This window comes from Callospermophilus lateralis, chromosome 3 (genome assembly GCF_048772815.1).
Source record: "Callospermophilus lateralis isolate mCalLat2 chromosome 3, mCalLat2.hap1, whole genome shotgun sequence".
NCBI classification, from domain to species: Eukaryota; Metazoa; Chordata; class Mammalia; order Rodentia; family Sciuridae; genus Callospermophilus; species Callospermophilus lateralis.
In genome coordinates, this window is record NC_135307.1 from 175,968,785 (window position 1) to 175,996,336 (window position 27,552).

Below are 27,552 nucleotides of genomic sequence, written 5' to 3' on the forward strand. Positions count from 1 at the left end.
TGTCCCAGGAAAGCTGAAGTAGGAATTCTGCAAATGTGTGAAAGTCATCACTAGCTGTGTGGTATCTTGTGAGCCATCATTAGAAGGGGCAGAGACTTGTACCATCTGTTTGCTATTAGCCTAGGTTCAGTACTTTTTTATGTCTGTCTGTCTGTAGGTTTGGGCATACAATGTGTTGAAAACCTTGGATCATTTTAATTGAGTTAACAAACTTTGTTCATTAGTTATTCTGGAAGCTGATAATGGGAGAAAAATTAGGAAAGGAAATGACCCTACTCTTAAAGCTATAAGCAACATATCTTAAATACAGTATGCAGTGATTATAAAATTCCTTTGGAATCTTTGTTTTTCCCAAATTGGTTACGCAGTGGGCGAGAAGAAGATGAAACAGTAGTCAGAATGGGAGAACCAGATAAGTATCATCACAGATCATAAGGGGAAATTATCTAGAATAAGGTGATGCTTTTGTGTCACATGCTGCAAAGGAGGATAGGTGAAGCAATAGAACAAAATGTTGAAGCTGGATTGATGGGTACATGGGAGTTTGTTGCATTAGTCTTTCTACTTTTGTGATATATAGAAATTTTCATAATGAAATATTTTTTAAAAGACAATTTACCAAGGTTAGGAAAACCAAAGTTTATAAAGTAGTTACTAAATAGAAATCTACCTTTATAGATTCATTTCTGATAAGAATCGTGTCCTATACTAATATCAGTAGAAGTGGATGTATTTTTTTTTTTTTTCTTTTTGCTGTGCTGAGGATCAAACCCAGAGCCTGGCACACATGGTAGGCAGGCACTCTACCACTGAGCCACATCCCCAGCCAAGAGGTAGAATATTTAGGAATAGTAGTAACTCCTTGCCAGAAACAGCAATAGAAAAGGTTTTTAAAATTACGTAAATAGCCAGGCATGGTGTAATCCCAACTGCTTGGGAGGCTGAGGCAGGAGAGTTGCAAGTTCAAAACCAGCCTCCGCAACTCAGCAAGGCCCTAACTAACTCATAGAGACCCTATCTCAAAGTAAAACATAAAAAAGGCTGGAGATATGACTCAGTGGTTGAACGCCTCTGGGTTCAATCCCTGGTGCCAAAATTAAAAAACTAAAATAAAAATTACATAAATATATCTGTAGATCACAAGAAAACTTTTTTTCCCAATACTAAGAATTGAAACCAGGACCTTACATAGAGCCTACTTCTGAGCTACATCCCTATCCCTTTTTAAATTTTATTTTGAGACAGGGCTTTGCTAGATTTCCTAGGCTGCCCTTGAATTTGAGATCCTCCTGCTTCAGCTTCCCAAGTACCTGTGTCAAGAGTCATAGGAAAAAGAAAATTAAAATTATCTGGGAGGATAGGAGGCAGTTCTCTTCCTTTTGGATTGGAGAGTTATTCTAGATTTGTGTTTAGTTGATAATTTGATACCGGAATGGGAGTGAGAAAAAAACTAGAAATTCTGATTTGGGAATCATTCTCATAGATAATTGTGGAAATCATGTAATTTGAGATCCTAGGGGCAAATCTGGAGAAGAAAAAGGAGGGAAAGAACAGAATTATAGCAGTGTATATTTAGTGAGTGGGAAGAAGAAAACAAAGAAGAGATGATTAGAAGTAGAAATACAAGATTACCAACAATAGAAGTTGAAAAATTTTTTTTTAAAGATGGAGTATTAACACTCAAAAGCTGCAGAAAAGAATGTGATTTTAGATTAATAAGCTAGGAAAACAGGCTGTTTGAAAAAACTCAGGTTAGTGCCTTAGATTATTGCAAGACCAAGTAGATTCCAAGCTGATTTTTAAATTGCTTCTCCTCCTTTCCTTCTTTACCCTCCCCACCCAGAGTGAACACAAGTGGTTCAGATGACCCTGAGGATGGAGGGTCTGGTGAAAATAGAAGGGTCAATGGGAACAATTCTCCATCACTCTCAAATGGTGGTTTTAAACCTTCTAGACCTCCAAGACCTTCACGACCACCTCCACCCACCCCACGTAGACCAGGTGTGTATTCTAGATCTAAATACTTTTTTTGTAAAGTATGTTCTAATTGGGAGTTGATCCTTAGGTAAATTTTGAAGATCTTTTAGGTTAGTTACTTGGCTACATTTTTACATTTATGATTTTGGCCAAGTGTGATCTTTCTATATGTAACCAAGAAGTACCTTTTCCTTAAGTTTTTCTTCCAAAGTATGTCTTTTTTTTTTTTTTGGTAAATCCCCTGGTATTGGGGCTCAAATCAAGGGCACTTAATCACTGGGCTATATCCCCAGCCCTTTTTATTTTTTATTTTAGGAGAAGGTCTTGCTAAGTTGCCCAGGGTGGCCTCACACGTGCAATTTTCATGCCTAAACCTCCTTTGAGTGGATGGGATTATAGGTTTGTGCCAACATGTCTGTCTATAAACTTGTTTTACAGTCAAGAATCTGTTTGCTTGTACCCTTCTATCCTTCAATGGGACAATTCATAAATGGCAAGTAGTCCAACAAAGGTAAATGATAATCAGATTTTAAGGTGAAAATACAGCAAATGAACATATTTCATATAGTAACAATATAAACATCTATAGATCTATCTTTGATATCATCTTTAATTATTTCCCTCTGCTACAGCGTGGGTAGGGAATGCAAAATAATAAACCAAATATTGTTAGAAAAGTAAATTGGTTATCCACAAATCATTTCATTAAATGAATTTGTGTTCGATTATTTCATCCCTTCATAGATAGTTGTATTAACAATATAATCCAGGTCTTTAAAATGATATGCGTTTTGTTATAATATTGATAATTTTCTCCAGAAATTGCTTTGTCATCAAATATTTCTTGAAAATGTAGTAAGTGCTCAAAAATATTTGTAGGGCTGGGGTTGTGGCTCAGAGGTAGAACACTTGCCTAGCATGCATGAGGCACTGGGTTTGATCCTCAGCACCACATTAAAAAATAAAATAAAATAAAGGTATTGTGTCAACCTACAACTAAAAAATAAATGTTTTTTTGTTTGTTTGTTTTTAACATTAGTAAACCAGATCAATGGCACATGCCTATAATCCCAGCCACTTGGGAGGCTGAAGGAGGATTTCAAGTTCAAAGCCTAAGCAACATAGCAAGACCCTAAACAACTTAGTGACATCCTGTCTTAAAATAAAAAGTGCAAAGGGCTATGGATATAAATCAGTGGTAAAACACCCCTGGGTTCAATCCCTAGTACCCCCAACCCCAGAAAAAAAATTTGTAAGAATACTATTGTTTATCAGTCAGATCATTCATTTTACAGCTAGCATTAAAAAAAGTAATCGCTAATCTGTAATGGTATTTTAGAAAAGACAGTTAAGGATCTAGAAAATTACTAAACAAACTTATAATACCAAGGACTATTAATGCTTTTCTAGATGATTCTATTTAATTGGTGGAGCACTTGCCTATTATGTGCATTGGTGACATGCCTGTAATTCCAGCTACTCAGAAGCCTGAAGCAGGAGGTTCACAAGTTTAAGTTCAGCAACTTAGAAAGACACTGTCTCAAAATACAAATAAAAAGAAAAGGCTCGGGATGTAGTTCAGTGGTAGAGCACTCTGCCAAGTAAATAAGTAGATATAAGATTTTTATTTCTTTTGATTTTATGAAGTCAGAATCTATGTCTTGTAATTAATAATGAGACAGGGTTGATGGGAGTTAAGAAGTTATAAAAAAGGGGCTGGGGCTGTAGCTCAGTGGCAGAGTGCTTGCCTAGCATGCATGAGGCACTAGTTTCGATCCTCAGCATCACATAAAAATAAGCAATAAAATAAAGGCATTCTGTCCATCTACAACTATAAAAAATTTTTTAAAAAAGAAGTTATAAACAAGGCTTTTAAGGGGCAACATTGTCTAGTTCTCATTATTTTCTTCAAGTAATTTTCACCTGTGTACTTGCATCTTAATATTTTGTCAAATACCTTTTTATTTTTTAAACTAAAATTTTATTCTGATTTTTAAATTAAGAGAGTATTCTTTTCCTGTTTTTTCCTAAATCTTCTGTAGCATCTGTCAATGGTTCACCATCTACCACTTCTGAAAGTGATGGATCTAGTACAGGTTCTCTGCCACCAACAAATACAAATACAAATACATCTGAAGGAGCAACATCTGGATTAATAATTCCTCTTACTATATCTGGAGGCTCAGGTCCTAGGCCATTGAATCCTGTAACTCAAGCTCCCCTACCACCTGGGTAAGTAACTTTTTTTGATTAACATTTATTTTCTTTAGGATCTTGCATGTCTCATTAATAAAGAAAATAATGCTACATTTTTTCAGTAACTATCTTTAAGCAATTGTTACAGATTTTGGTGGAGTCTGGAATCTTAAAAAGCTCACCACATTAGAAATTTGCTACTTTTATTCAAGGAAAAGTAGATGATTTTTTTTTCTTTAATTGAAGTCTATACCAAACATGAAAGATTTCATAACATTAATCATAGCATTCTTTTCCACTCAGGTCCTGAGTATAACCTGATCAGATTGAGAGTGACTTTGGTCTAATTAGTCTGACCTCCAGCTTCTTGAGAAAGACAAGTCTAGCAGGGTACAGTGGCGCACGCCTATAATCCCAGCGATTTGGGAGGCTGAGGCAGGAAAATCATGAGTTCAAAGCCAGCCTCAGCAAAAATGAGGCACTAAGCAACTTAGTAAGACCCTGTCTCTAAATAAAATGCAAAATTAGGGTTGGGGTTGTGGCTCAATGGTTGTGAGCCCTTGAGTTCAATCCCTGGTACCCACCCACCCCCAAACAAAAAACAGAGAAAAACAAGTCCTCTTCTAGAGCAGACACATATGTAGAATAAATCTCATCTATTATATGCCACCCCCAGAAAATGTCAGTTTTTGACTTTATTTTATTTCTATCATATTTCTTTAACAACTAACATGCTTATTTTCCTCAGTTCTATAAAATGGTCATTTAAGGGCAAAAGGCAGTGACAGCATTGAAAAGCCAAACTTACTCACACAAGTGCCCTACCTACCAATCTTTTTAATTTTGTGTTTAAGTTGGGAGCAAAGAGTGAACCAGCATGGGCGAGTTTATTATGTAGATCATGTTGAAAAAAGAACAACGTGGGATAGACCTGAGCCTCTACCTCCTGGGTAAGTGTGTTGATTCAGAAGTATGGATTATACCTGTACTCCATCTTCCCTTCATTCCTATATTTCCTCTTCTGTCAGTTCTTTCTCTGTCCTCTTTGTTCTGTGGTAGGTGCTCACTAGAAAGAAGAAAACTAGAGAGTTGATTCAGAGAATTATTTTTATTTTCACCCATTTTCCACCTAAAGATTTCATAGTTATTTTTCTTCAAATTTTCCTGTCTGAACTGTTTACCTGGCTCAGAGCCACAAAGTTTTAGAAGATTAGTTTCTTCAAGAGTAATTATTTATATAGAATAAAATTGTAACTCTTATATATTAAGATACAGTCCCTATCAGATAAAAATTTAACAGATAGTAATTAAATAATTGTAAAATAGTTGAGAATGTTAAGGATATAGTAACACACAATGTTAAGCACTTAACTGGAAGAAAATATATTGTAATCCAGAGAAAATATATTTTAATCCAGAGAAAAGTCTATACCAAACATGAAAAAATATTTAACCTTGCTAGTAGTTTTAAAGAAATGCACATCTCAAAGGTACTATTTTGCTTTAATGTCAAGTGTGAGAAATTTTACCTCCTAACACTGCTGGTATAGTGTAAATTTCTTATAGGAAGCTCTGCAACCTTAGTAATTTTCCCTAGGAAGTTTATCATAGAGAAATAATTCAAAAGAAGAAAAAATTTTGCTATATCAAGGTTATTTATTATCTTATTATTTATAATATTAGAATATTGAAAGACAAACCTAAACAACCATGGAGGTAGAAATCAAGTTACTCTATCAATATTAACTTGATTAAATATAAGTAAAAAAAAAATCAGTCGTATTCTGTGTCTAAGTTCTTTTTGATACCTTTGAAAAGCTCTATATAATCATGTCTCTTTTGTGATTACAACAGTAAAATTTCTCTGGCATAAAAATGAACTTTTTTTTAATGACTCTTTGAGACTTACTCACTGAATATGCCTTGCATTTTATATATATATATATATTTTTTTTTTTTTTTTTTTTGATGGTTGATAGACCTTTATTTATTTATTTATTTGCGGTGCTGCGAATGGAATCCAGTGCCTCACACAAGCTAGGCAAATGTGCTACCCTGAGCCACAATCCCAGCCTCAATATATATTGCATTTTGCTGGGTTGTAGCTCATTGGCAGAGCACTTGCCTAGCATGTGTGAGCCTCTGGGTTCCATCCTTAGCACCATATAAAAATAAATGAATAAATAAAAGAAAGGTATTGTGTCCATCTACAAGTAAAAATATATAAATAAAATACTAATAAATTTTAAGAGTTTTTAAGAAATAAACCTTTAGAAACATTCCTTTTATGTTTACTTGTAGACTACTGTAAAATATATGAAAGAATTCAGGAAAATCAATATTTTCTCAAGGTAAAATCTTTTATCTGTTTTACAAGTATTTGCTGAAATTTGTTTTTGTTCTGATTTAGCTGGGAACGTCGAGTTGACAATATGGGACGCATTTATTATGTTGACCATTTCACAAGAACAACAACATGGCAGAGGCCAACATTGGAATCTGTCCGGAACTATGAACAGTGGCAGCTACAACGTAGTCAGCTTCAAGGAGCAATGCAGCAGTTTAACCAGAGATTCATTTATGGAGTAAGAAACCTATTGATTTGTTGATTATTATGACTGATAAATGTATTCAGTTTTTAAACCTTTCCTGCTTATCATTTAAAGCACTTATAAAAGAAGGTACAAATAGAAGGGCAGCCCAGTTTTTGCTCTTAATAGGTATTATTTTAAGACCTTCTCTGGACTATTCTATTTATGTGATCTATTCTTTCCTTCTGTAATTTCCTGAGTTTCATCCCCCTTCTGTTTGTTAATGTCAAGAATAAACAAAAAAGTGAGAACAACTTAAAATTCATGAACAAAAGAATAGTAAAAATAAACCTAAGTAGTTTGAAAGGAATCTTTTTTAAAAAATTCTGAATTTAGTACTGCATTTAACTTAGCAGAATATTTAAAGATTTGAATCTCAAAGAACTTGACCTTTAAGTTTTTGTGTAGAATTCATAATGGAGTTGAATCCTTTTTTAACATTTAGAGGTAAAGTTTACCTAACAAATTAATTAATGCGCTGGGAAACTGAATAAATGTGATTTCTTATAGGATTATACTAATTATATTTTTCTGACTTCACAGATACATTATTTTTAGTATAGAGACATTTCCTTTATGGAAACAAATGGTTTAAATTTTATATATTTCCCTTTAGAGTAATGGTATAACGGTAGTGATAAGTACACCAAAATATGTTAATATTTTCTTTGCTGTATGATCTTTGCTGCTTATTTTATAATCTCTCAAGTAATAAAATATCACAGATCTTTTCTTTGAGGAAAGGAAATAGTCTGTTGAGAAATTTGATTCTCATCCATCTACAATGGTGCACGTCTATTATCCCAGCTATTCGGGAGGCTGAGGCAAAAGAATCACTAGTTTTAGGCCAGCCTGGGCAACTTAGTGAGATCCTGTCTCAAAATAAAACAGAAAGGGTTGGGATATAGCTTAGTGATAGAAAGTTTGCCTAGCACATGCTAAACCCAACTCTGTAAAACTGCAAGACAGGATGACCCAGTTGCCATCACTTCCACTGCCATTGGTATTATCCCTGTTAGATCCATCAGAGTAAAACAACACATTACATATTCCTCACTAGACTTTAACTTTTTTTACTTTTTTCTATATTCCTGCCTATTCTGGATCTTATTATCATCGTCAAATTCACCTTTATCAGAAGCCTTTCCTTCACACCCCAGTTAAGACTAAAACATCCTTCTTTTGAATAACAGTTTTATCTGTCACTTCCAATAGACATATGTCACAATATTCCCCTTACTGGTGGTTTTAAAGGTGAAACTAATTTTTGATTCTTGTCTATCTTACTCATTTTTTTTTCTATGCTCTTTTACATATTCCTTTCTTTCTAAGTTATAATCACCTTTGGTATACCTCGCCACATTTCTTCTAGGTTTGAATGCTTAGCTTGCCTGCCTTCTTTAAAACTAGTTTCCACATGGGTGTCCAGTGGAAAGATCATGCATGGGCTTTGCAGTCACACACATCTGGGTTCGAATCCTGATTCCACAGTTACTTTCTCTATATGACTTTGAGTAAGTTACTTAACCTCATCAAGACTCATTTACTTTATATGTAAAATAGATATATTTAATTGCTTCAAATATTTTTTTGGTTTATTTTTTTATTGTATTTTTTTAGGATTCCATAAAATAAAAGTTTTTAATGTGTTCGGCACATATTAGATACCTAGAAATTTTATTTCTCATCTCTTCTCTCCTTCATATCCCAAACTGTAAATAAATGTGCCCTTGACCTCATTTTGGTAGTATGTAATCTTTCAAAACATTATGGAATTTTTGTTATTTTTGTTTTTGTTGTTGTTTTTATTTTTTGTAATTTTGAAACAGGGCCTCTTTAAATTGCTGAGGTTAGCCTTGAACTTGCGATCCTCCTACCTCAGCCTCCCAGATCACTGGAATCACAGGCGTGTGCCCATGCACACCTGCTCAAAACAATCTTTTTAAAAAATTTTTAATATGTATTTTTTGGTTGTAGATGGACACAATACTTTTATTTTTATGTGGTGCTCATGTGTGCCAGGTGAGTGCTCTACCACTGAGCCCCAGCCCTCAAATCTTTTTTTTTTAATATATTTTTTTAGTTGTAGGTAGACACAATACTTTTATTTTTTATTTATGTGGTGCTGAGGATCAAACGCAGGGCCTCACATGTGAGATGAGAGCTCTACTGCTGAGCCACAGTGCCAGCCCTCAAAACAATCCTTTTAAAGATTAGATTTTAAAAATTCTGGAGTACCTACTGTGTATACTGACTTATTGTAAACTTAATCAATGTAGAATTCACAATCTTTGGAACTTCTTTTTTTCTTTTGGTACTGGGAATTGAATCCAGGGTTGCTTTACCACTTAGCTACATCTCAGTCCATTTTATTTTTTTTATATTTGAGACAGGTTCCCAAAGTTGCTGAGGGCCTCTCTTAGTTACTGAGTCTGGTCCCAAACTTGTGATCCTCCTACATCAGCCTCCCAAGTCACTGGGATTATAGGTATTTGCCACTGTGTCTGGCTTGAAGCTTCTTTTTTTATATTTATTTTTAGTAAACACAATATCTTTATTTTATTTTTATGTGGTGCTGAGGATTGAACCCAGTGCCTCACGCATGCTAGGTGAGCGCTCTACCACTGAGCCACAGCCACAGCCCCTGAAACTTTTTTTGAGTTATAATTTATACCTCATCACCTCTGTTCGTCTCCCTCCTGTCAAAAAACAACTGACCAATTTTCTGAAATTCTTACTTTTTTTTATAGTGTTAATAAATCATATAGAATTTAAACAGCTTATTTTACCCTTAAAATAAGCAAAGTTGAAATTAGAATAAATAAATGAATATTTTTATTTAAAAAAAAAGCAAAGTTGTGAATTGAATGAATTTAACATTTTTAATTACCTACTTGAAATTGGTGAGAAGGAGGCTATTGTTAAGAAATAATCTGTTTATTGGGTGAATTAAGTGGTCTTTGGTCACTACTATTCTGATCCTAGTTAAAAGATAGTAGATTTTCATACACTCAGCATTTTAAAGCTCAAAATTGATGTGACTGATGATGAACCATTGTGTAATGATTTTTCCTGGCTTATGTATTCACGGTGCATGTTTCCAGTTGATCTATCCAAGGAGAGCCAGTGGAATAAACTAGTGTTTTAAACTAGTGTTTATTATCAGAACAGTTTGTCATATGCCAAAATTTTGAGACCCAGTCTATGACATGGCCTTTCTACTCTTAAATCCTTTTCATAACTGCATCTATAAAGAGTAACAAGTTTTGTTCTCAATATCTTTGCCAAGAGCTATTAAATCAGAAGTGCAATATCTTTCTTATTCTTTAAACTTAGGAATTAACCTAGTTTCTGTAATAGGTCAGTGACCTGGAGAAAAAATTTAAAAAATATAGTAGTCTCTAGATTGAGATGTAAGAGACCCAACCCAACTGAATGTAGTGTTAGAACTTTGAATGGATCTGGTTTTAACACATAAGCAACCAGACATTTACTTGTATTAAGTATTAGATAATTAAAAATTTAACATTGATATTTTGCAAGGTGTAATAATGATCTTGAGATTACATAAGAATGTATCCACAAATTTTAGAGAGGCATACTAAAATATGTAGGCTGAAATGATGTTTGATTTTTGCTTTAGCAAAGTATAAGAAAAAAAGATACATAAAGAAATGTGGCAAAGTCTTGTTAACTCTTGAATCTTGGTACTGGGTATAAGGAGTTCATTGTCATATCTTACCCCCCTTTTTTTTTTCCATAGTAAAATTATTTTCAAAATAGTTAGAGCTTGCCTCATGTGCACAAAGCCCTGGGTTCAATCCCCAGCAACACACGCACACACAGCAATTAGAATCTATTATTTGTTTACTTGTCTTGTCTTACTCAAGAGGAAAGGACTTAATCAAGTCTTAGTGAATCACCACAAAATTATTGCCTATTATACATTAAAATTAAAACACAATCGTTAAACCTATAATATATGACTTTTACTTCTCTTTTTTCTAAAGGTTGACTCCTTCAAAGGTTATTTTATCTAGTCAAACTATGCTATTCACCAGTGTGATAATCACAAACAAAATTTTAAGGTCTTCCATACATTTAGTTCGAGGCTCATTAGCACCTTCCAGTTGGAGTTCTTTCTTTTACTTATCTGGCAGCCTGGTCTTTCTGCTTCCCAACTCTTTTCAAAATTCTTTATGTCTCATGTTCTTTGGTGATCTTTTGGTTTTGAGTACATATACAATATTTTTCTCAGCCATCTGATGACTCTGGGTACTGGTATTATACTGACTTTTGGGGATTTGTATGCATTTCTAAATTTTATATTACTAATATAGTAAAATTTGCAGCAAAAAGATAAAAACTTGGTTGTACGGTGGGGTGAGAATTATATATTGTGTAGTATTTCAATTTCAAATAATTTTAAATGTTAGATGATGTTTGCCAAGTTTTGTGTTTTGTTTTGCATCACCAAAATAAATTATGTTGGTATTTATTAAACAATATATCGCACTTCCTATGATGTGAATTCTGTAAGAATGTTATGTTGCACATTACCAAAGAATGCGTATTAGAACTCAATGACAAGAACTCATATTTGCTCTGAAATGATCTGTTTAATTTAATTATTTCTTTGTAGAATCAAGATTTGTTTGCTACATCACAAAATAAAGAATTTGATCCCCTTGGTCCTTTGCCACCTGGATGGGGTAAGTCCCATGAGTTTTTTTCATTAAATTCTATCATTTTAAAAAATTAGGTATTTATAGATGATATTCTCTCTTATTTGAGTAAATACCTGGGAGACTTTTCAGGTACATCTATCTGTTTAATTGACAGTGCCAAATAAGCATTAAATTTTATTCAGGTTGTAAATTCACTTTTTCGTTGTAAGAAAATTTTATTGGAATGTAGAATTATTTTGCTCTTCTAACGTTTATAAAAATATTGATTACTCAGCAATCAAAAGGGAATGGAATACTGATAACAGCAATCTGGGTGGACTACACAGGCATTATGTTTAGCAAAGTCAATATTCATAAGATTATATGCTTTTATTACTTTGTTTTTTTTATTATAATCAAATATTTGAAAGTAGATACTTTATAAGGAAGAAAGGTTTTTTTAGCTCATAGTTCTAGAAGTTCAAGGGCATGGCATAGTCTTCTGCTTGGCTCTGGTGAAGACTTCAAGTCAGATAGCATAATAATGGTGGGAGGTTATGTGAGAGAGGGTAATTATGTGGTAAGACAGGAAGTTAGAGTGAGACTTTAAATGCCTTCCAAAGACACACTCCCAGTGACCTTACCATTTCCCACTGGTCTCTGCCTCTTAAAGGTTCACTCCCTCCCAATATTGCCACACTGTGTACCAAGCTTCCAACACAAGAACCCTTGTAGGACACACTCAAACCATATATAAACTTTAACAATGCTGTATGTTTCAATTCATACAACATTCGCAAAATTACAAGACTAAGCTGGGTGCAGTGGCGTGTGTCTGCAATCCCAGAAGCTCAGGAGGCTGAGGCAGAAGGATCATCAGTTCAGAGCCAGCCTCAGCAAAAGTGAGGCACTAAGCAACTCAGTGAGACCCTGTCTCTAAATAAAATACAAAATAAGGTTGGGGATGTGGCTCAGTGGTTAAATGCCCCTGAGTTCACTCCCCGGTACAAAAAAAAAAAAAAAAAAAAATCACAAAACTAGATCTGGACAACAGATTAGTATTTGTCAGGAACAAGATAGGTGAAAGTTGGGTACAAATACAAGAGATAGTGCTAAGGGGGTTCTTACATGATGTTGGAAAAGTTCTGTCTTGATTGTGTTGATGAATGCGTAAATCTATACATGGGACAAAAATATATAGAAATTTGTATTCATCTACATGGATTCAGCTTTAACAAATGGTAAACATTGAAAATTCCATTGTTAGGTATGATGTATCAATGTCTTAGTTTTAATATTGTACTATACTTAGATAAGATACCACCATTGGGAGAAACTGGTTAAAGGGTACATTGAGATTGAGATTCTGTACATTTTTTATAACACAGTAATAATTTCAAAGTAAAAAGCTTAAAAAAACACATTGGTCTTTGATCACATCAGTCTTTCTCCTTTGTCCTCCTCCTCCTCCTTTTTTTTTTTTTAAATACTGGGGTTGTGGGGAAAATACCTTAAGAGTACTACTGAACTACATTTCCAGCCCTTTTTATGTTTTATTTTGAGACAGGTTCTTGCTAAGTTGCCTACACTGACCTTGAACTTGTGATCCTCCTATCTGAGCCTCATGATTCTTTGAGATCACAGTCATGCTCAACTATGGTCACATTGGTTTTTTTGGGGGGGGGGGCGGGTACTGAGGATTGAACTCAGGGGCACTCAACTACTGAGCCACATTCCCAGCTGTGTTTTGTATTTTATTTAGAAATAGGATCTTACTTACTGAGTTGCTTAGCACCTGGCTTTTGCTGAAGCTGGCTTTTTAATTTTTTTTTTTTTTTTTTTAGTTATAGATGGATACAATACCTTTGTGTGTGTGTGTGTGTGTGTGTGTGTGTTTATTTGGTGCTGAGGATTGAACCCAGTACCTCATGTGCTAGGCAATCACTCTACCACTGAGCCACAACCCCAGCCCCCTGAGGCTGGCTTTGAAGTCCTGCCTCAGCCTCCTGAGCCACTGGGATTACAGGTGTGCGCCATCTCACCAAGCCACATTGGTTTTTCTAAAGTGCATTTCAGAATTTGGTGGGGTTGATTACCTTATAAAACAATGGAAGGGGAATACATAAGGGTGGCAACTTTGTGTCCTACACCATGGAGCACATGAGTATGCCCTGTTATTGGTACGCTTAATACCTTAGTTATTAAAACTTATTTAATAGACTTTAAGATGTGTCTACCCTACCAGATTCTGTTTTGTAGTGTAAAATAATAGGTAGAGTCTTCTGGCTCTATTGGATCCTCAGAGTGGTCAATGTGTGGTTGATATGATGAACTTTAGATGAGGGCTGTTGCCCTTATGCTTGTTGAACTTGACCTGTCAGATTGCATTCCCAGACATGAATTGTTTGCCCATATTTATTTAAAGAGTTGTATGTCCATGTTACAGAAAGAGAAATTGATGAAATAAAAGGAAAAGGAATATCTGAAGGTTATGTGTTTTATCTCCCTAATTTTATTGCAGAAAAACTAAGACCTGCGTTGGGATGATGGTCAGAAACAGACTTTTTCTCTGGAGCACCTCTTGCTCATAGAAGCCTGAAATGTGCACTGTTTTGCCTTTATTTATTTATTTTTTTAAAATGTTTTTATTAGTTGTGGATGGGCCTTTATTTTATTTACTTATTTTTATGTGGTGCTGAGAATCGAACCCAGTTGTTCAAACATACTAGGCAAGCGCTCTACCACTGAGCCACAACCCAGCCCCCCTGTCTTGCCTTTATTAGAATAGCTTTTCTGTAAACAGGTTCTTGCCTTCTGTATTGATCATTAACTCAATCATCTAGATCTTTTTCCTTTTTCCTTTAGCCAACAACACTTTCTTAATACCGCCTCTAAAGACCCAGCTTATTGCTAGGTGCAGTGGTGCATACCTGTAAGAGGCTCTGGAGGCTGAGGCAGGAGGATCACAAGTTCAATGCTAGCCCCAGCAACTTAACAAGACTCTATCTCAAGATAAAAAAAAAAAAAAAAAACACTGATTAAAAAAATTGGGAGGTGGCTCTGTGGTTAAGTGCCCCTGGTTTCAATCCCTGGTATCCAGCTTCTTGCCCTGCTAATATGTTGCTGTTTCACTATCTGCATATATTTGGGTTTTACACTTCTAAAGTTGAAGTGCTGCATCCTCTCCCTATATGAGTTTATGATTATCCTACAACTCAATCTGAGCACTGCTTTGTGATTCTCTGCTTTTGGGGCCCATGCCTTAGTTTTGGAACTGGTCATCATGTATCAGATGAGGAGATGCAACTGACCTTCAATATTGTCCCAGGAAATAGAATCCCATCTTATGCACTGTGGTTTCTTTCTGAGATCGACAGCATTATTTTTGTGAAAGAATATATATTTAAGTCCAACTTTTTATGCGATAGGTTGAGACATTACCATCAGGCAGCAAAGAAATTTTAGCACGTGCACACATCATAGGACCTAGAGAATAAAGAATGCTTTTGGTTCAACAATGCAGTCTAATGTAGGGCTCTGTACACTCATCAAGTATAAAGACACTTTCTCATTTTCATAGTTATGAAACACTACATAGAGTAGCAATAAGCTTTTGCTTTTCACTGTTTTATTCATCAAATCAGGAAGTGCTCTGAACTGCATTCAAGTTGATGTTTAGTAATTTCAGTATTATTTATCATCTGTTTTTTTTCAACAAAGTAAGAAATCAGCTCCACAGCCCCAGTACTTCCTCTCATTAAGTAGATGAGCCTTCAGTTTGCAAGTGAAAAGTTTTGTACCTTTGAAATTGTTTTTCACAGCCTTTTCCAAAAAATGCTGATATCAGTAGTATATACTTAGAACATACATAGGAAACAAGTTAACTTATCTTGTTTTATGATAGTTTTTGAAGGGAAAAATCTCTAGTGTGACACCTGAATTTACATGGCAGATAAAAGATGAATATATGCTCAATTGTGTACTTGGGTAATCATTTGGTGAGGCTAGAGATGTAGTTCAGTGGTAGAGTACATGCTCAGTATGTAGGAGGCCATGGGTTCAATCTGCAGTAAGACACACATATATATTGCATGTTGTGTGTGTGTGTATTACACATTTGGATACATATTTTTTGAGCAAGAAAGATAATTTTAGATTCCACAAGTACATTTTTTTCAGATTTAAATTCATGACTACCAAGGCATGAACTTACCTTGCTATATGTAACATTAGTACAAGCTGTAAGTGATTATTTTTGCCTTACGTAACAGGCTTAGAGTTGGTGACATGTTTCCACACTTAAGATGCCTTGACCAGTGTTAATAATATCCAGAATGGGTCACCAGTCACAGAATCTCATTTTCTGTATACTGTGCATAACTGCAGTTCTATTTATGTTTTAGGCTTAGCTGATATAGAAAGTAGCTGAAATGTCAGAAGTGGATTCTTAATACTCACTAGTGTATCCATTGTAACCCATAACATCACTGCTACTTGATATCAGAGAATCAATGCTGCAAATATAATTGTTACCAAATACTAACTTAATAAGTTATAATCTGTTTGTATAATAAAGAGAAGACTCATTCTATAATATGTTGTTTAAAGAAAGATCCAAAGGATCTAAATGTGTTATTTGGAAAATGGATATCAATTTAGTATTCATTTTGAGGCATGTAGTCAAAGAAATTCAGATACAGAAATAATCCCATCTTTTGAAGAATTAATTGGTAATAAAACAGAGAAGTTATAGTTTAAAGATAGCTTAATATTGAATATTAATAGGGAAAGCTCAGGCAGGGGCAATTTTGAGGAATGGGAATAAGAAAACAAGAATAGTAAAGCAAGAGGCAGGTGGGGAATAAGCAGCAGGGTTTTTTTGTTTGTTTTTCTTTTCTTTTCTTTTTTTTTTTTCTTCAGTGGTATTGGGTACTGAAACTATGGGCACTCTACTACATGTCCAGCCCTTCTTATTTTTGTGACAGGGTCTAGCTAAGTTATTCAGGCTATCACCAAACTCGGGATCCTGAATAGCCTCCTGAATAGCTGGGATTATAGCTATGTGACCCTGTGCCCAGTGAACAATAACTTTAGATGCAGTAATTAAATAATTGAGCCCTACTGCCCAGCTTGTATATAGAAAGTTACAATAAACATTCAAGATTTTGGAACTGGTTATATTAAGGAACAAAATCATTAAAAAGAATCAGTGTAAGCTGAGTGTGTAGCTATGTGATAGAATGCTTGCCTAGCATACACAAGGCCCTGGATTTTATTTCCAACACAGCAAAATAATTAAGTTAATAAGTAGGTATGTAGAAAGAAATAAATAATGTCTATCTTAGTTGAATAATGCCAAACATATACCAACAAAATAAGTTATTACCCTAACCCCCAACTCCCACTTATGTTTAAGAAATGAGGTGATGGGGCTGGGGATGTGGCTTAAGTGGTAGCGCGCTCGCCTGGCATGCGTGCGGCCCGGGTTCGATCCTCAGCACCACATACAAACAAAGATGTTGTGTCCGCTGAAAACTAAAAAATAAATAAATAAATAAAGAAAGAAAGAAAGAAAGAAATGAGGTGATATAGTAATGTAGTGTGAGAAAAAAATCTCTGTAGATCTGAGTTTCCATATTATCTCTACTTCATAATTATGGGGGTTGAGGGTAGGTCACTTAACCTCTTTAAGTTTTCTTTATCTTCAGAATAAAAATAAAACCATTTGCTAGGCATGGTGGTGCACACCTGTAATCCCAAGGGCTCGAGAGGCTGAGGCAGAAGGATTGTGAATTCAGAGCCAGCCTCAGCAAAAGCAAGGCGCTAATAAGCAACTCAGTGAGACCTTATCTCTAAATAAAATACAAAAGAAAAAAAAAAGGGCTGGGGATGTGGCTCAGTGGTCAAGTGCCCTTGAATTCAATCCCCAGTACCCGAATGAATGAATGAATGAATAAAACTTGTCTACTTCTTGGAGCTATTAAGAATAAAATGAGGGCTGGGGAATGTGGCTCAAGCCGGTGCGCCTGGGTTCGATCCTCAGCACCACATACAAACAAAGATGTTGTGTCCGCTGAAAACTAAAAAATATTTTAAAAATTCTCTCTCTCTCTCTCTTTCTCTCTAAAACTGATCATTAAAAAAAAAAAAAAAAAAGAATAAAATGAGGGCTGGAGTTGTGGCTCAATGGTAGAGCACTTGCCTGGCATGTATGAGGCCCTGGGTTCAATCCTCAGTATTGTATATAAATAAATAAATAAAATAAAAGATCCATTTACAACTAAAAATACCAAAAAAAAAAAAAAAAAAGGTTTTTTTTGAACTAAAGGTATGGCTCAGTGATAGAATGCTTGCCTAGTTGTGTGAGGCCCTGAGTTCAATTCCCAACACCACAAAAAATTTAAAAATATCATATGTAAGAAGCTAAAAAACTTATTTTGCTGCTATTGGTTTGACTGAACTGAAGGGTCCGGTGGGTAGGACATTGATTTAAGTCTGGCTTCTGGGATGTAATTTTATTTTTATAACTTTAGTTAATTTGTATTTAATAGTCAAAGAATAAATTAAACCTTTTAAAAGATGTGATACTACAAAATCAACAATGCAATGAGATGGGCAAATTCAGTTCATTTTGTCTTAGTTTCAGGAAAAAGACTATGCCAACATTAATGTTTTGTTTTGTTTTTGTTTGTTTGTTTGTTTGTTTGTATAATAAAGAGAAGAGAACTGATAGCAATGGCAGAGTATATTTTGTCAACCACAATACTCGAATTACACAATGGGAAGACCCCAGAAATCAAGGGTAAGAACTTTTAGTTACTAGTGTATTTATAACTTTTTAAAAATTGCTTACCTATTTCTGACTCAGTTGCATATTCTTTCCTCAAAGGCCTTAAACATTGATCTCCTTTCTATTCAATGGAGAAAATTTTTTACTTTCATGTAGTGAAAAGCTTAAGAGTTTCTTGAAAGTCTGAAAAAATACTCCTTATACATGAAAATAGTCTTATGTTCAAATATTCACTTCTATATATTTATTAGTAGTAAAATCAGATGAGTAAGTATAAAGCAGGGTTTCTTAATCTGTGATTACTGGATAAAATTTGGGGTATGTGTCTTACAGGGGAAAAAATATGTCCTCAGTTTTACTAATCTTTACCTAAAATTTATTATTTCCTTCTATTATGGGTATAAGGCTATGACCTAGTAGAATTAGCAGTGCCTAGGACTTTGCCACCAGAAGAAATCACAAGGTTTGAAAAAGCATTTTGTGATTGTTGTAGATATCTCAAAATATTCTTTGCATACATCATTATAAGAATTATAAGCCAGGCATGTTGGCGCATGCCTGTAATCCCAGTGGCTCCAGAGGCTGAGGCAAGAGGATTGCGAGTTCAAAGCCAGCTTCAGCAAAAGCAAGGTGCTGAGCAACTCAGTAAGACCCTGTCTCTAAATAAAATACAAAATAGAGCTGGGGATGTGGTTCAGTGGTCAAATGCCCCGAGTTCATTCCCTGGTACCAAAACCCAAAAAAACAACAAAAAACCCCACCCAACTTAAGGCTGGGGGTAGAGTTCAATGGTAGAGCACTTGCCTAGTATTTGTGAAGCCCTTCGTTCAATCCCCAGTACCAAAAAAAAAAAAAGAAAGAAAGAAAGAAAGAAAAAGAACTTGCTAGTTAATGTATTAATAAAGCGACACACTCACAAATTTGTCTTTAAAGTTTTAATAACTACACCAAAGTGGCACCTATGAGTACATTGCTTATCTTAGTAACATTACATAATAGTCTGTGTATTAGTTTATTAGGGCCATTGCAACAAACTCTATCACAAATGGAGTAGCTTAAACAACAAATTAATGTCTTTAATTCTGGAGGCTAGAACTCAAGAGATCAAGGTGTTAGCAAGACCATGCTTCCTCTGCTATCACTAGGGAAAGATCTATTTCAGACCTTACTTCTAGTTTCTTACAATTCTTGGCTTGTCAGCATTATTTCAGTGTTCATATGGCTTCTTGTGTATACATTTCTGTTCACAAATTTCCTTTTTATATGAACACTTGTTCTTCAGAGCCAGTGACCACCCCCCCCACCATATGCCAATATGATATCATCTTAACTGAAACATCTGCAATAATCCTTTATCCAAATAAAGTCATATTCCAGGGTACTGGTAGCTATAACTTAAGCGTTTGGAGGTGGGACACATTCAACTTGTAACAGTCTATAAAACCATTCATTTATCAGATTGCCAAATGTTTCCATTATGCAAGGAATTTGGCAAATTGTACAATCAGTTTAGATAGTAACCACAAGTTTGCGGGTCCCCAAGACAATTCCCCCTTCAGACCAGCTGCCTACAAATTCTCACTGGAGATACTCAGAATTCATTCATATCTACACTAACCTTATACTCAACAACCATGTTTGTCATAAAGAAAGAATATAAAATAGAACCAGCAGAAGGAAGAGATTTATAGAGCAGAGTTTGGGAGAGTTCTAGATATCCAACAGTGTGGAACAATATATATTTATGTTCGGTATTTTTTTTTAAAGTTGTAGATGGACACAATACCTTTATTTTATTATTTTATTTACTTATATGGTGCTGAGAATTGAACCCAGTGCCCCACACATGCAAGGCAAGCATGCTACCAGCCTCCGATGTTCAGTTTTGAACAGGATGTCTCTGGTATCTAGAATTTTTATTTGGGTTTGATCATATTCTTCTCTCTTGGCTGACATCTTTGTCTTTATCCCTACCTGGAGGTTTGGGATAAGACCTATTTTCAAGTTCCTCCTGAAGTCAAAACTGATGTAGTATGTCCCAGGTCTCTATCATCACATCACTTCCCAGTAGTTGAGGACAAAGACCAGACTTCTCTTGGGAATGATTAATTCCTCATGACACGTGTTTCAATAATTTTTGTTCTAAAGATATTCTTTAAATGTAAAATATATATACTTTGGGTACCAACAGATGACATTATTTTTTATGGAATTATTATGTTTAATTTGAATATATTCAATTACATGAAAAAATAATTAAGATTTTCAAAGATGAGATGTTTTTAATTTCTTTCAAAAATTTTATCTTTGATCTGGGGATTTAGCTTGGTTGTTATGTACTTGCCTAGCATGCACAAAGCCCTGTGTTTCATCCCCAGCACTACCCCCCCCACCCCCACTCCCCACCCCGCTAAAAAAATATATCTAAGGATAGAATTGAATAAATCAAGCTAGGCACAGTAGTGATTCCTATTACTCAAGAGACTAAGGCAGAAGATGGCAGGTTTAAGGCCAGCTTGAGCATCTAAGTGAGATCCTATCTTAATATTAGAAATAAAAAGGGATAGGGACATACAGCTCAGTGATAGAACACTCTGATTCAGACTTTGGTACTGAGAGAATTGAGCAAGCATCTTTCTATAATTTTTTTCACCCTTGATCTAATTTTAAAGATTTAGAGCTAAATAGTAGAATAATATTTCAATAAGTTGACTTAGTTCTAATTTATTTTGTTTTCAAGACAACTTGTTACTGAGCCTGTCCTTCAACCAAAATTTCAACAAAACTTTTTTGTATTTTTGATAATCTATTTTATTTGATATTTGTATTCAATTATATGCATACAGCTAGATATTCCTAATCTTTTGATGTAGTTTACAAAATGTGGTTCGAAACAGTGGTTTTTCTGAAGTATAGCCCTTTATTTTGCAGAAGTACACTTGAGGAAAGTGACACTATAAAGAGCAATAGTGGCTGAATGCCTAAATGACTCCAGATCCTCCTGTTGTTCTTTTCTGATATGAACTTGTACATTTCTATTGTTCTTTTTTGTACCAAACCCACCAGATGATAAAATTGAATCTGTAAAATAGAAAAAAATGAACGAGCACATATGGATAAATATTGCAACATTTATTACACCTAACCAGCTAAAAAGACTGGTTACCATTATGTCAGATACACAAATAAAGACAACAAAAGAGGTATTCCATAGTTCCCTATTTATTCTAGTATAATATTTTGAAAAGTTTTAGGTTTATTTATTCTAATACCTCACTTATTTTAAGTGTTTAACAGATTAAAATTAAGTCAATTATGTAATTCCTATTCTAAATTTCATATAATATTTGCAAGGGGGAGGAGTTGTTGTCAAACACAAATACTGCAACATGTGTTAGATGCTCTGCTAGTTGTATAAATAGGAAGTACTTTGAGATGCTCAGGAAAGAGTCATCAATCTCTTGTAGTAGGAGGAATAATAATAATTACAATATGAGGCATTACTCTATACTAAACTTCTTACTTACCTCATTCCTCGTATAATCTTATTAAATAAACATTGTTATTTTCATTTTATGAATAAAGAAAATTGTTTTATTTTATTTTTAGAACTGGGGATTGAACCTAGGGGTACTTTACCACTGAGCCTCATCCCCAGCCCTTTTAAATTTCTGTTTTGAGACAGGGTCTTGCTAAGTTGCTAAATTGCTGAGACTGGTCTTGAATTTGCCATATTCCTGCCTCAGTCTCTTAAGTCCCTGGTATTACAGATGTTTCACTGCACCCAGCAAAAGAAGATGGAGTTTAGAGAGATTTAGTTGTTTTCCTAAATCACAAATTTTCAAGATATAAAGATAGGTGTTAAAGAAATAGAAATACTTAATTTAAAAAAAATTTTTGAGTTGCCTTAACAAAAGAATAATAGAGATTTGGGTCAAAGGCTTCACTTGGAGATGAGAGTGATCATGTCTTGATTGGGAAAATGATGACTAGCCATATTCCATGAAATCACAGGATTTATGTAAAGAATTTAGAAGTTTGGGTGCAGAGAAAATGTAAAAGGGAACATTCAAGGCCAAGGTATAGAAACTGAGTAAATGCCAGGTGGAAGAATATAGAACTTAACATTGGAAGTGGTATAACAGTGGTATAACACTTTAAAGGAAGAACTAATTTGATACAATCTCTTATTTGAGAAAGATACTCTGTCAGCCATATCAATATAAGAGCCAGAGCAGAATGAGACTAGAGGGAGGAAAACCCATTTAGGTGACTGTTGGATGTTTAAACAAAAGACAATTAAAGCCCAGAGTAAGAATGGTTGTGGAGGTAGAAAATAGGGATGAAGATAAAGACTTTTAAGACAGAATGGGCAGAACTTGTGTAATCATGAGATGTTTAAGGTGGGTTATGAAGCAGATAGAAGAGCGTAGACCAAGAATATGGTGGAAAATTGAGGGGTGATTGAGTGGTTTTTAATGTTAAGTTCTAATGATGTGTTTAACGTATACATAGGATGTCCAAATAGAGTGTCTAGTGCACAACTGAAAATCTTACACCAAATTGTTTTCTAAAAGATTTTATACTACATTAATATATATTTATGGATATTTTTAGTTTCTGTACTTGACAAATCAACAACTCTTTTAAAATCTTTGTTTATATTTTTTTTCTATGTTTTGTAGTCAGTTAAATGAAAAGCCGTTACCTGAAGGCTGGGAAATGAGATTCACAGTGGATGGAATTCCATATTTTGTAGACCACAATAAAAGAACAACTACCTATATAGATCCACGCACAGGAAAATCTGCCCTGTAAGTATTCCAAACATTGTAGATTGAAAATAAAATAAATTTCTCTGTTTTGGGGCGGGGGACAGTTACTGGTAATTGAATCCAAGGGCATTCTACCACTGAACTATATTTCCAGACCTTTTTTATTTTTTATTTTGAGACAGGCTCTTGCTAAGTTACCGAGTCTCAAACTTGCCATTTTCCTGCCTTGCCTCTTGAGTTATTGGGCTTTCAGGCATTCACCATTGTGCCTGATAATTAATTTTGACAAAGATCTGAATTAGCAAGGAAGGGGAAATCTCACTATTTCTTTCCCCCACCCCCACTGTGAGTGCGGGCGTGTGCGTGTGCGTGTGTGTGTGTGTGTGTGTGTGTGTTTATTTCTAAGCATTGAATCTACCACTGAGTTACAACCCCAGCCCTTTTTATTTTCTTTGAGACAGGGTTTCACTAAATTGCTCAGCTTACCCTGAACTTAGGATCCTCCTGCCTTAGCCTCCTGCGTTAGCCTCCTGTGTAGCTGGGATTACAGGTGTGCACCACAATACCCACCTTCTTACTGTTTCTTGAGTTGGCTTGCCAATAGAGCTCTATGTACTGTCCTTTGCCCATTTTTTTTTTCTTTGCTCATTTTTTAATCAAGTCATTGGGGGGTTTGGGGTTACATTTTAGTTTTCTATCATGAATTGATTAATGATGAGGATACATTCTGAGAAATGAATCATTGTATGAACAAAAGAGTATACTTAGACAAACCCACATGCTTTCTGTGAATCTAGGCTGTGTGGTATACACACCCTACCTAGATGATGTAGTCTTTTGCTTCTGGGGCCATGATGAACAGATTACCCGATTAAATCAAGTGCAGGATAAAATGATGTAATCAAGAGACACAGTAAACACAAGATATGTGAGGCTGCTGCCAGCATAACATGGCATACTATTTTACAGTAAACTCTTTGTTATTATATAACTAGGAGTACAGTTAAAATAATGATTGAAGGCATTGTGTTATACTGTTTGTTATTGGTTATACATTAAATAGTAACATAGTTTTTTATTATCATTATCAAGTATTATGTACTATGCATAGTAGTATGTGCATAATAGTATGTGTATAATAGTATGTGCAATATTTTACTATGACTGGCAGTGCAGTAAGTTTGTTTATACCAGCATCACCTCAGACATGAGTAATATGTTGTGCTACGATATTAAAGATGGCTGTGGCATTATGAGACCATTATCTTAAATGTGGTCTGTCATTGACTGAAACATCATTATACCATGGGTGACTATATTCTGAATATTAATTCCTTATTAGATACTTGAATTAAAAGCATTTTCTCCCATTTTTACTTAGGATAGTGCTCTTTGCACAAAAGCTTGAAAATCTGATAAAGTCCATTTTGTCTATATTTTGGTGCCCATGTCTTTGGTGTCATTCCCAAGAAATTATTGCCAAATCTAGGTTTTTTCTTCTCCTAGGTTTCCCTCTGAGAGTTGTAGAGTTAGAGCTTGTACATTTGGGTGTTTTGATTCATTTTGAGTTAATTTTTGTATATGATATTGGATAAGGGTGCAATCTGAATTTTTTATGCGTGGATATCCAGTTTTTCTAGCAGCATTTGATAAAAAGGCTTCTTCTTTTGTTACTTAGTCTTGGCATCTGTATTAGCCAGCTTTCCATCACTTTAATAAAATACCTGACATAGGCTACTTAGTACAGAAATTTATTCCACTCAGTTTTGACCAGAGTCTAAACAGGCTGAATGAGGACCGCCACTTGCCTACAGTACTTCATGGCAGATGGTAGTATATCACAGTGGAAGAATATGTAGAAGTAATTGGTCATCTTTTTTTTTTAATATTTATTTTTTAGTTGTAGTTGAACACAATACCTTCATTTCACTTATTTATTTTTATGTGGTGCTGAGGATCAAACCTAGGGTCTCCACATGTGAGGCAAGTGCTCTACCACTGAGCCATAACCCCAGCCCAAACAGTCATCTCTTGAAGTGGGTAGAAAGAAAGTACAATCTGGATCCCACAGTCCCCCTTGAGAACACACCCCTAATGATGTAATGATCTCCTAGTAGGTCTGACATCTTAAAGATCCAGAGCAACTCCTAATGCCATTACCCTGGGGATATTCAATATCCAAACCATGGAGGCGGCCTTGTCAAAAAATTATTCAATATGTTGGTGAAGGTTTCTTTTTGGGCTTTCCATATTCCATTCTATTGGTCTAAATGTCTGTCTTTATGCCAGTGCAACACTGTTTAGATTACTGGCTCTGTAGTATGTTTTAACATTAGGAAGTATAAATCCTCTAGCTTTGTTCTTCCTTTTCAAGATGATTTTGGCTATTGGGATTCCTTGATATTGTGTACTAATTTTAGGATTTTTTTGTCCTATTTCTACAAAGATGTTCATAGGAATTACATTGAATCTATAGATCTGTTTGGTAGTATGGTTATTTTAACAATACTGATTCTTCTAATCCATGAAATGTGGATATTGTTCCATTTACTTGTTTATTTTTAATTGATAGACAAGTCTTTTACCCTTCATTTCATTCCTGAGAATTTTATTTTTGCTGCTATTATAAAAGAAATTTTTTTTTTTAATATTCTACTACTTTTCTGAATTTGCTTATTCTAACAGCTTTTTTATGTGGAATCTTCAAAGTATTTCCTGCACAAAAGATCAAATCAATATACAGGCACAGTGGTGCACACTTGTAATCCCAAAGATTCATGAGGCTAAGGCAGAAGGTTTGCCAAGTTTAAGGCTTGTCATGGTAACTTAGTGAGACCCCATTTCAAAAATGAAATATAAAAAGGGCTGGGGGTGTAGTTTAGTGGTGGAACACTCTTGGGTCCCAGTATCAGGAAAAGGAAGAGAAAAAAAAGTCATATCATCTGCAAACAGATCATTTTACTTCTTCCTTCCCATTTTGGATGCCTTTGATTTCTTTTTCTTGCCTAATTGTTTTGGCTGTAACTAACAATAGTATGTTGATCAGAAGCGATGAAATTAGGCATCCTTATATTATTTCTAATCTTAATGGAAAAGCTTTCATTCTTTAAACATTCAATGTGATGTTCATTGTGAGATTTTTACATACAGCCTTTATTATGTTGAGGTAGTTTCCCTCTATTCCTCATCTGTTGAGTATTTTTTATCATGAAAACGGTATTGAATTTTGTTTAATGCTTTTTCTGCATCAATTGAGATGATCATGTGGGTTTCTCCTCTTCATTCTGCTAATGTGGCATTTTTCATTTTTTTATATGTTGAACTGTCCTTTCAGTCCAAGAGTAAATCCTACTTTATCAACTTCATCAAAAGGATTAAAATGCTAATCCTTTTAATATTTTGCAAAAAGTTTTTGCTAATATTTTCTTGAGGATTTCTGTATCTGTATTGGTAAGAGGTATTTGTTTATAGTTTTCTTTTAGCGTTTATGTGACTTTCTTATCAAGGCAGTTCTGCATGCCCCCTCCCATTATCATTTACTTTTATACTTATGCATATTAAAAGCTTTCATATTTAAAGCAAAAACTGAGAAATGAGGCCAATTGAGTATTAATGAAATTGCAGAGATAATTTATATGGAAATAAATAAATAGATATTGTTGTATCATTCATTTTAGTTATAATTAAGTTTGGGTACATATAACTTGAAAACCGAAAACAATAGTGGCTTATAAAAGTAGAAGTACATTTATCTCCATCTTTTTATTTATTTATTTTCATGTGTATGCCTATGTAGACACATAGATGGTTAGTAATAATAAGTAAACTGAAATATTCAAATAACCCAAAAGAATGCAGAAAAGGACAAACAGAAAAACAAAAAAATACAAGAAAAAAAAAAAACAATAAATGTTAGACCTAAACCTAAACATCTCAATAATTGCATGAAATCTAAATGAATGTCTCAGTGAGAAGTTAGTCAATATAACAATATAATTTTGCCAATCACTCCTCAGCACTTTCCCTGTCCCTCCCTGCCTCCAACTCTTTGATCCCTTTCCTCTACTGATCTCTCTTTAATTTTCATGAAATCTGCCCCACCTTTCTTTTCCTTTTTTTCTCTAGCTTCCACATAGGAGGAAAAAAATACAACCCTTCAAATAACCTAAAACCTTCTGAGTTTTACTCATTTTGTTTAACATGATGGTCTCTAGTTCCATCCATTTTCCTGCAAATGAGAAAATTTCATTTTTCTCTATGGCTGAATAAACTTTCATTTTTTATATATATATATATATATATCATCACATTTTCTTTATCCATGCATCTGTTGATGGACACCTAGGCTGGTTCCATAGTTTCATTATTATGAATTATGCTGCTTCTCTCCATCTTTTAAAAATAGTTCAGGCAAGAGTGTATCTTCTTGGGTACTTGCCTAGCATTCACAAGGCCCTGGATTTAATCCTTAGCACTGCAAAAAAAAGAAAAAGAATTTAAAAAATATCCATTGAGACACATCCATGTGTATTGTGGCTCAAGGTGAGGGAGGGGGA

The 27,552-nt window shown here is 34.6% G+C and overlaps 1 protein-coding gene across 1 annotated transcript in view; it reads left to right on the top strand.

Moving 5' to 3' along the window:
- Itch (itchy E3 ubiquitin protein ligase) overlaps positions 1–27,552 on the top strand; it is a 127,489-nt gene that overhangs the window by 73,804 nt on the left and 26,133 nt on the right. The window contains exons 8-14 of the mRNA XM_076851715.1: positions 1,844–2,001; positions 4,020–4,209; positions 5,028–5,123; positions 6,584–6,758; positions 11,407–11,476; positions 18,149–18,233; positions 22,907–23,035. Of these exons, the coding sequence (XP_076707830.1) occupies positions 1,844–2,001; positions 4,020–4,209; positions 5,028–5,123; positions 6,584–6,758; positions 11,407–11,476; positions 18,149–18,233; positions 22,907–23,035 (903 nt within the window). The remainder of the gene's footprint in view (positions 1–1,843; positions 2,002–4,019; positions 4,210–5,027; positions 5,124–6,583; positions 6,759–11,406; positions 11,477–18,148; positions 18,234–22,906; positions 23,036–27,552) is intronic.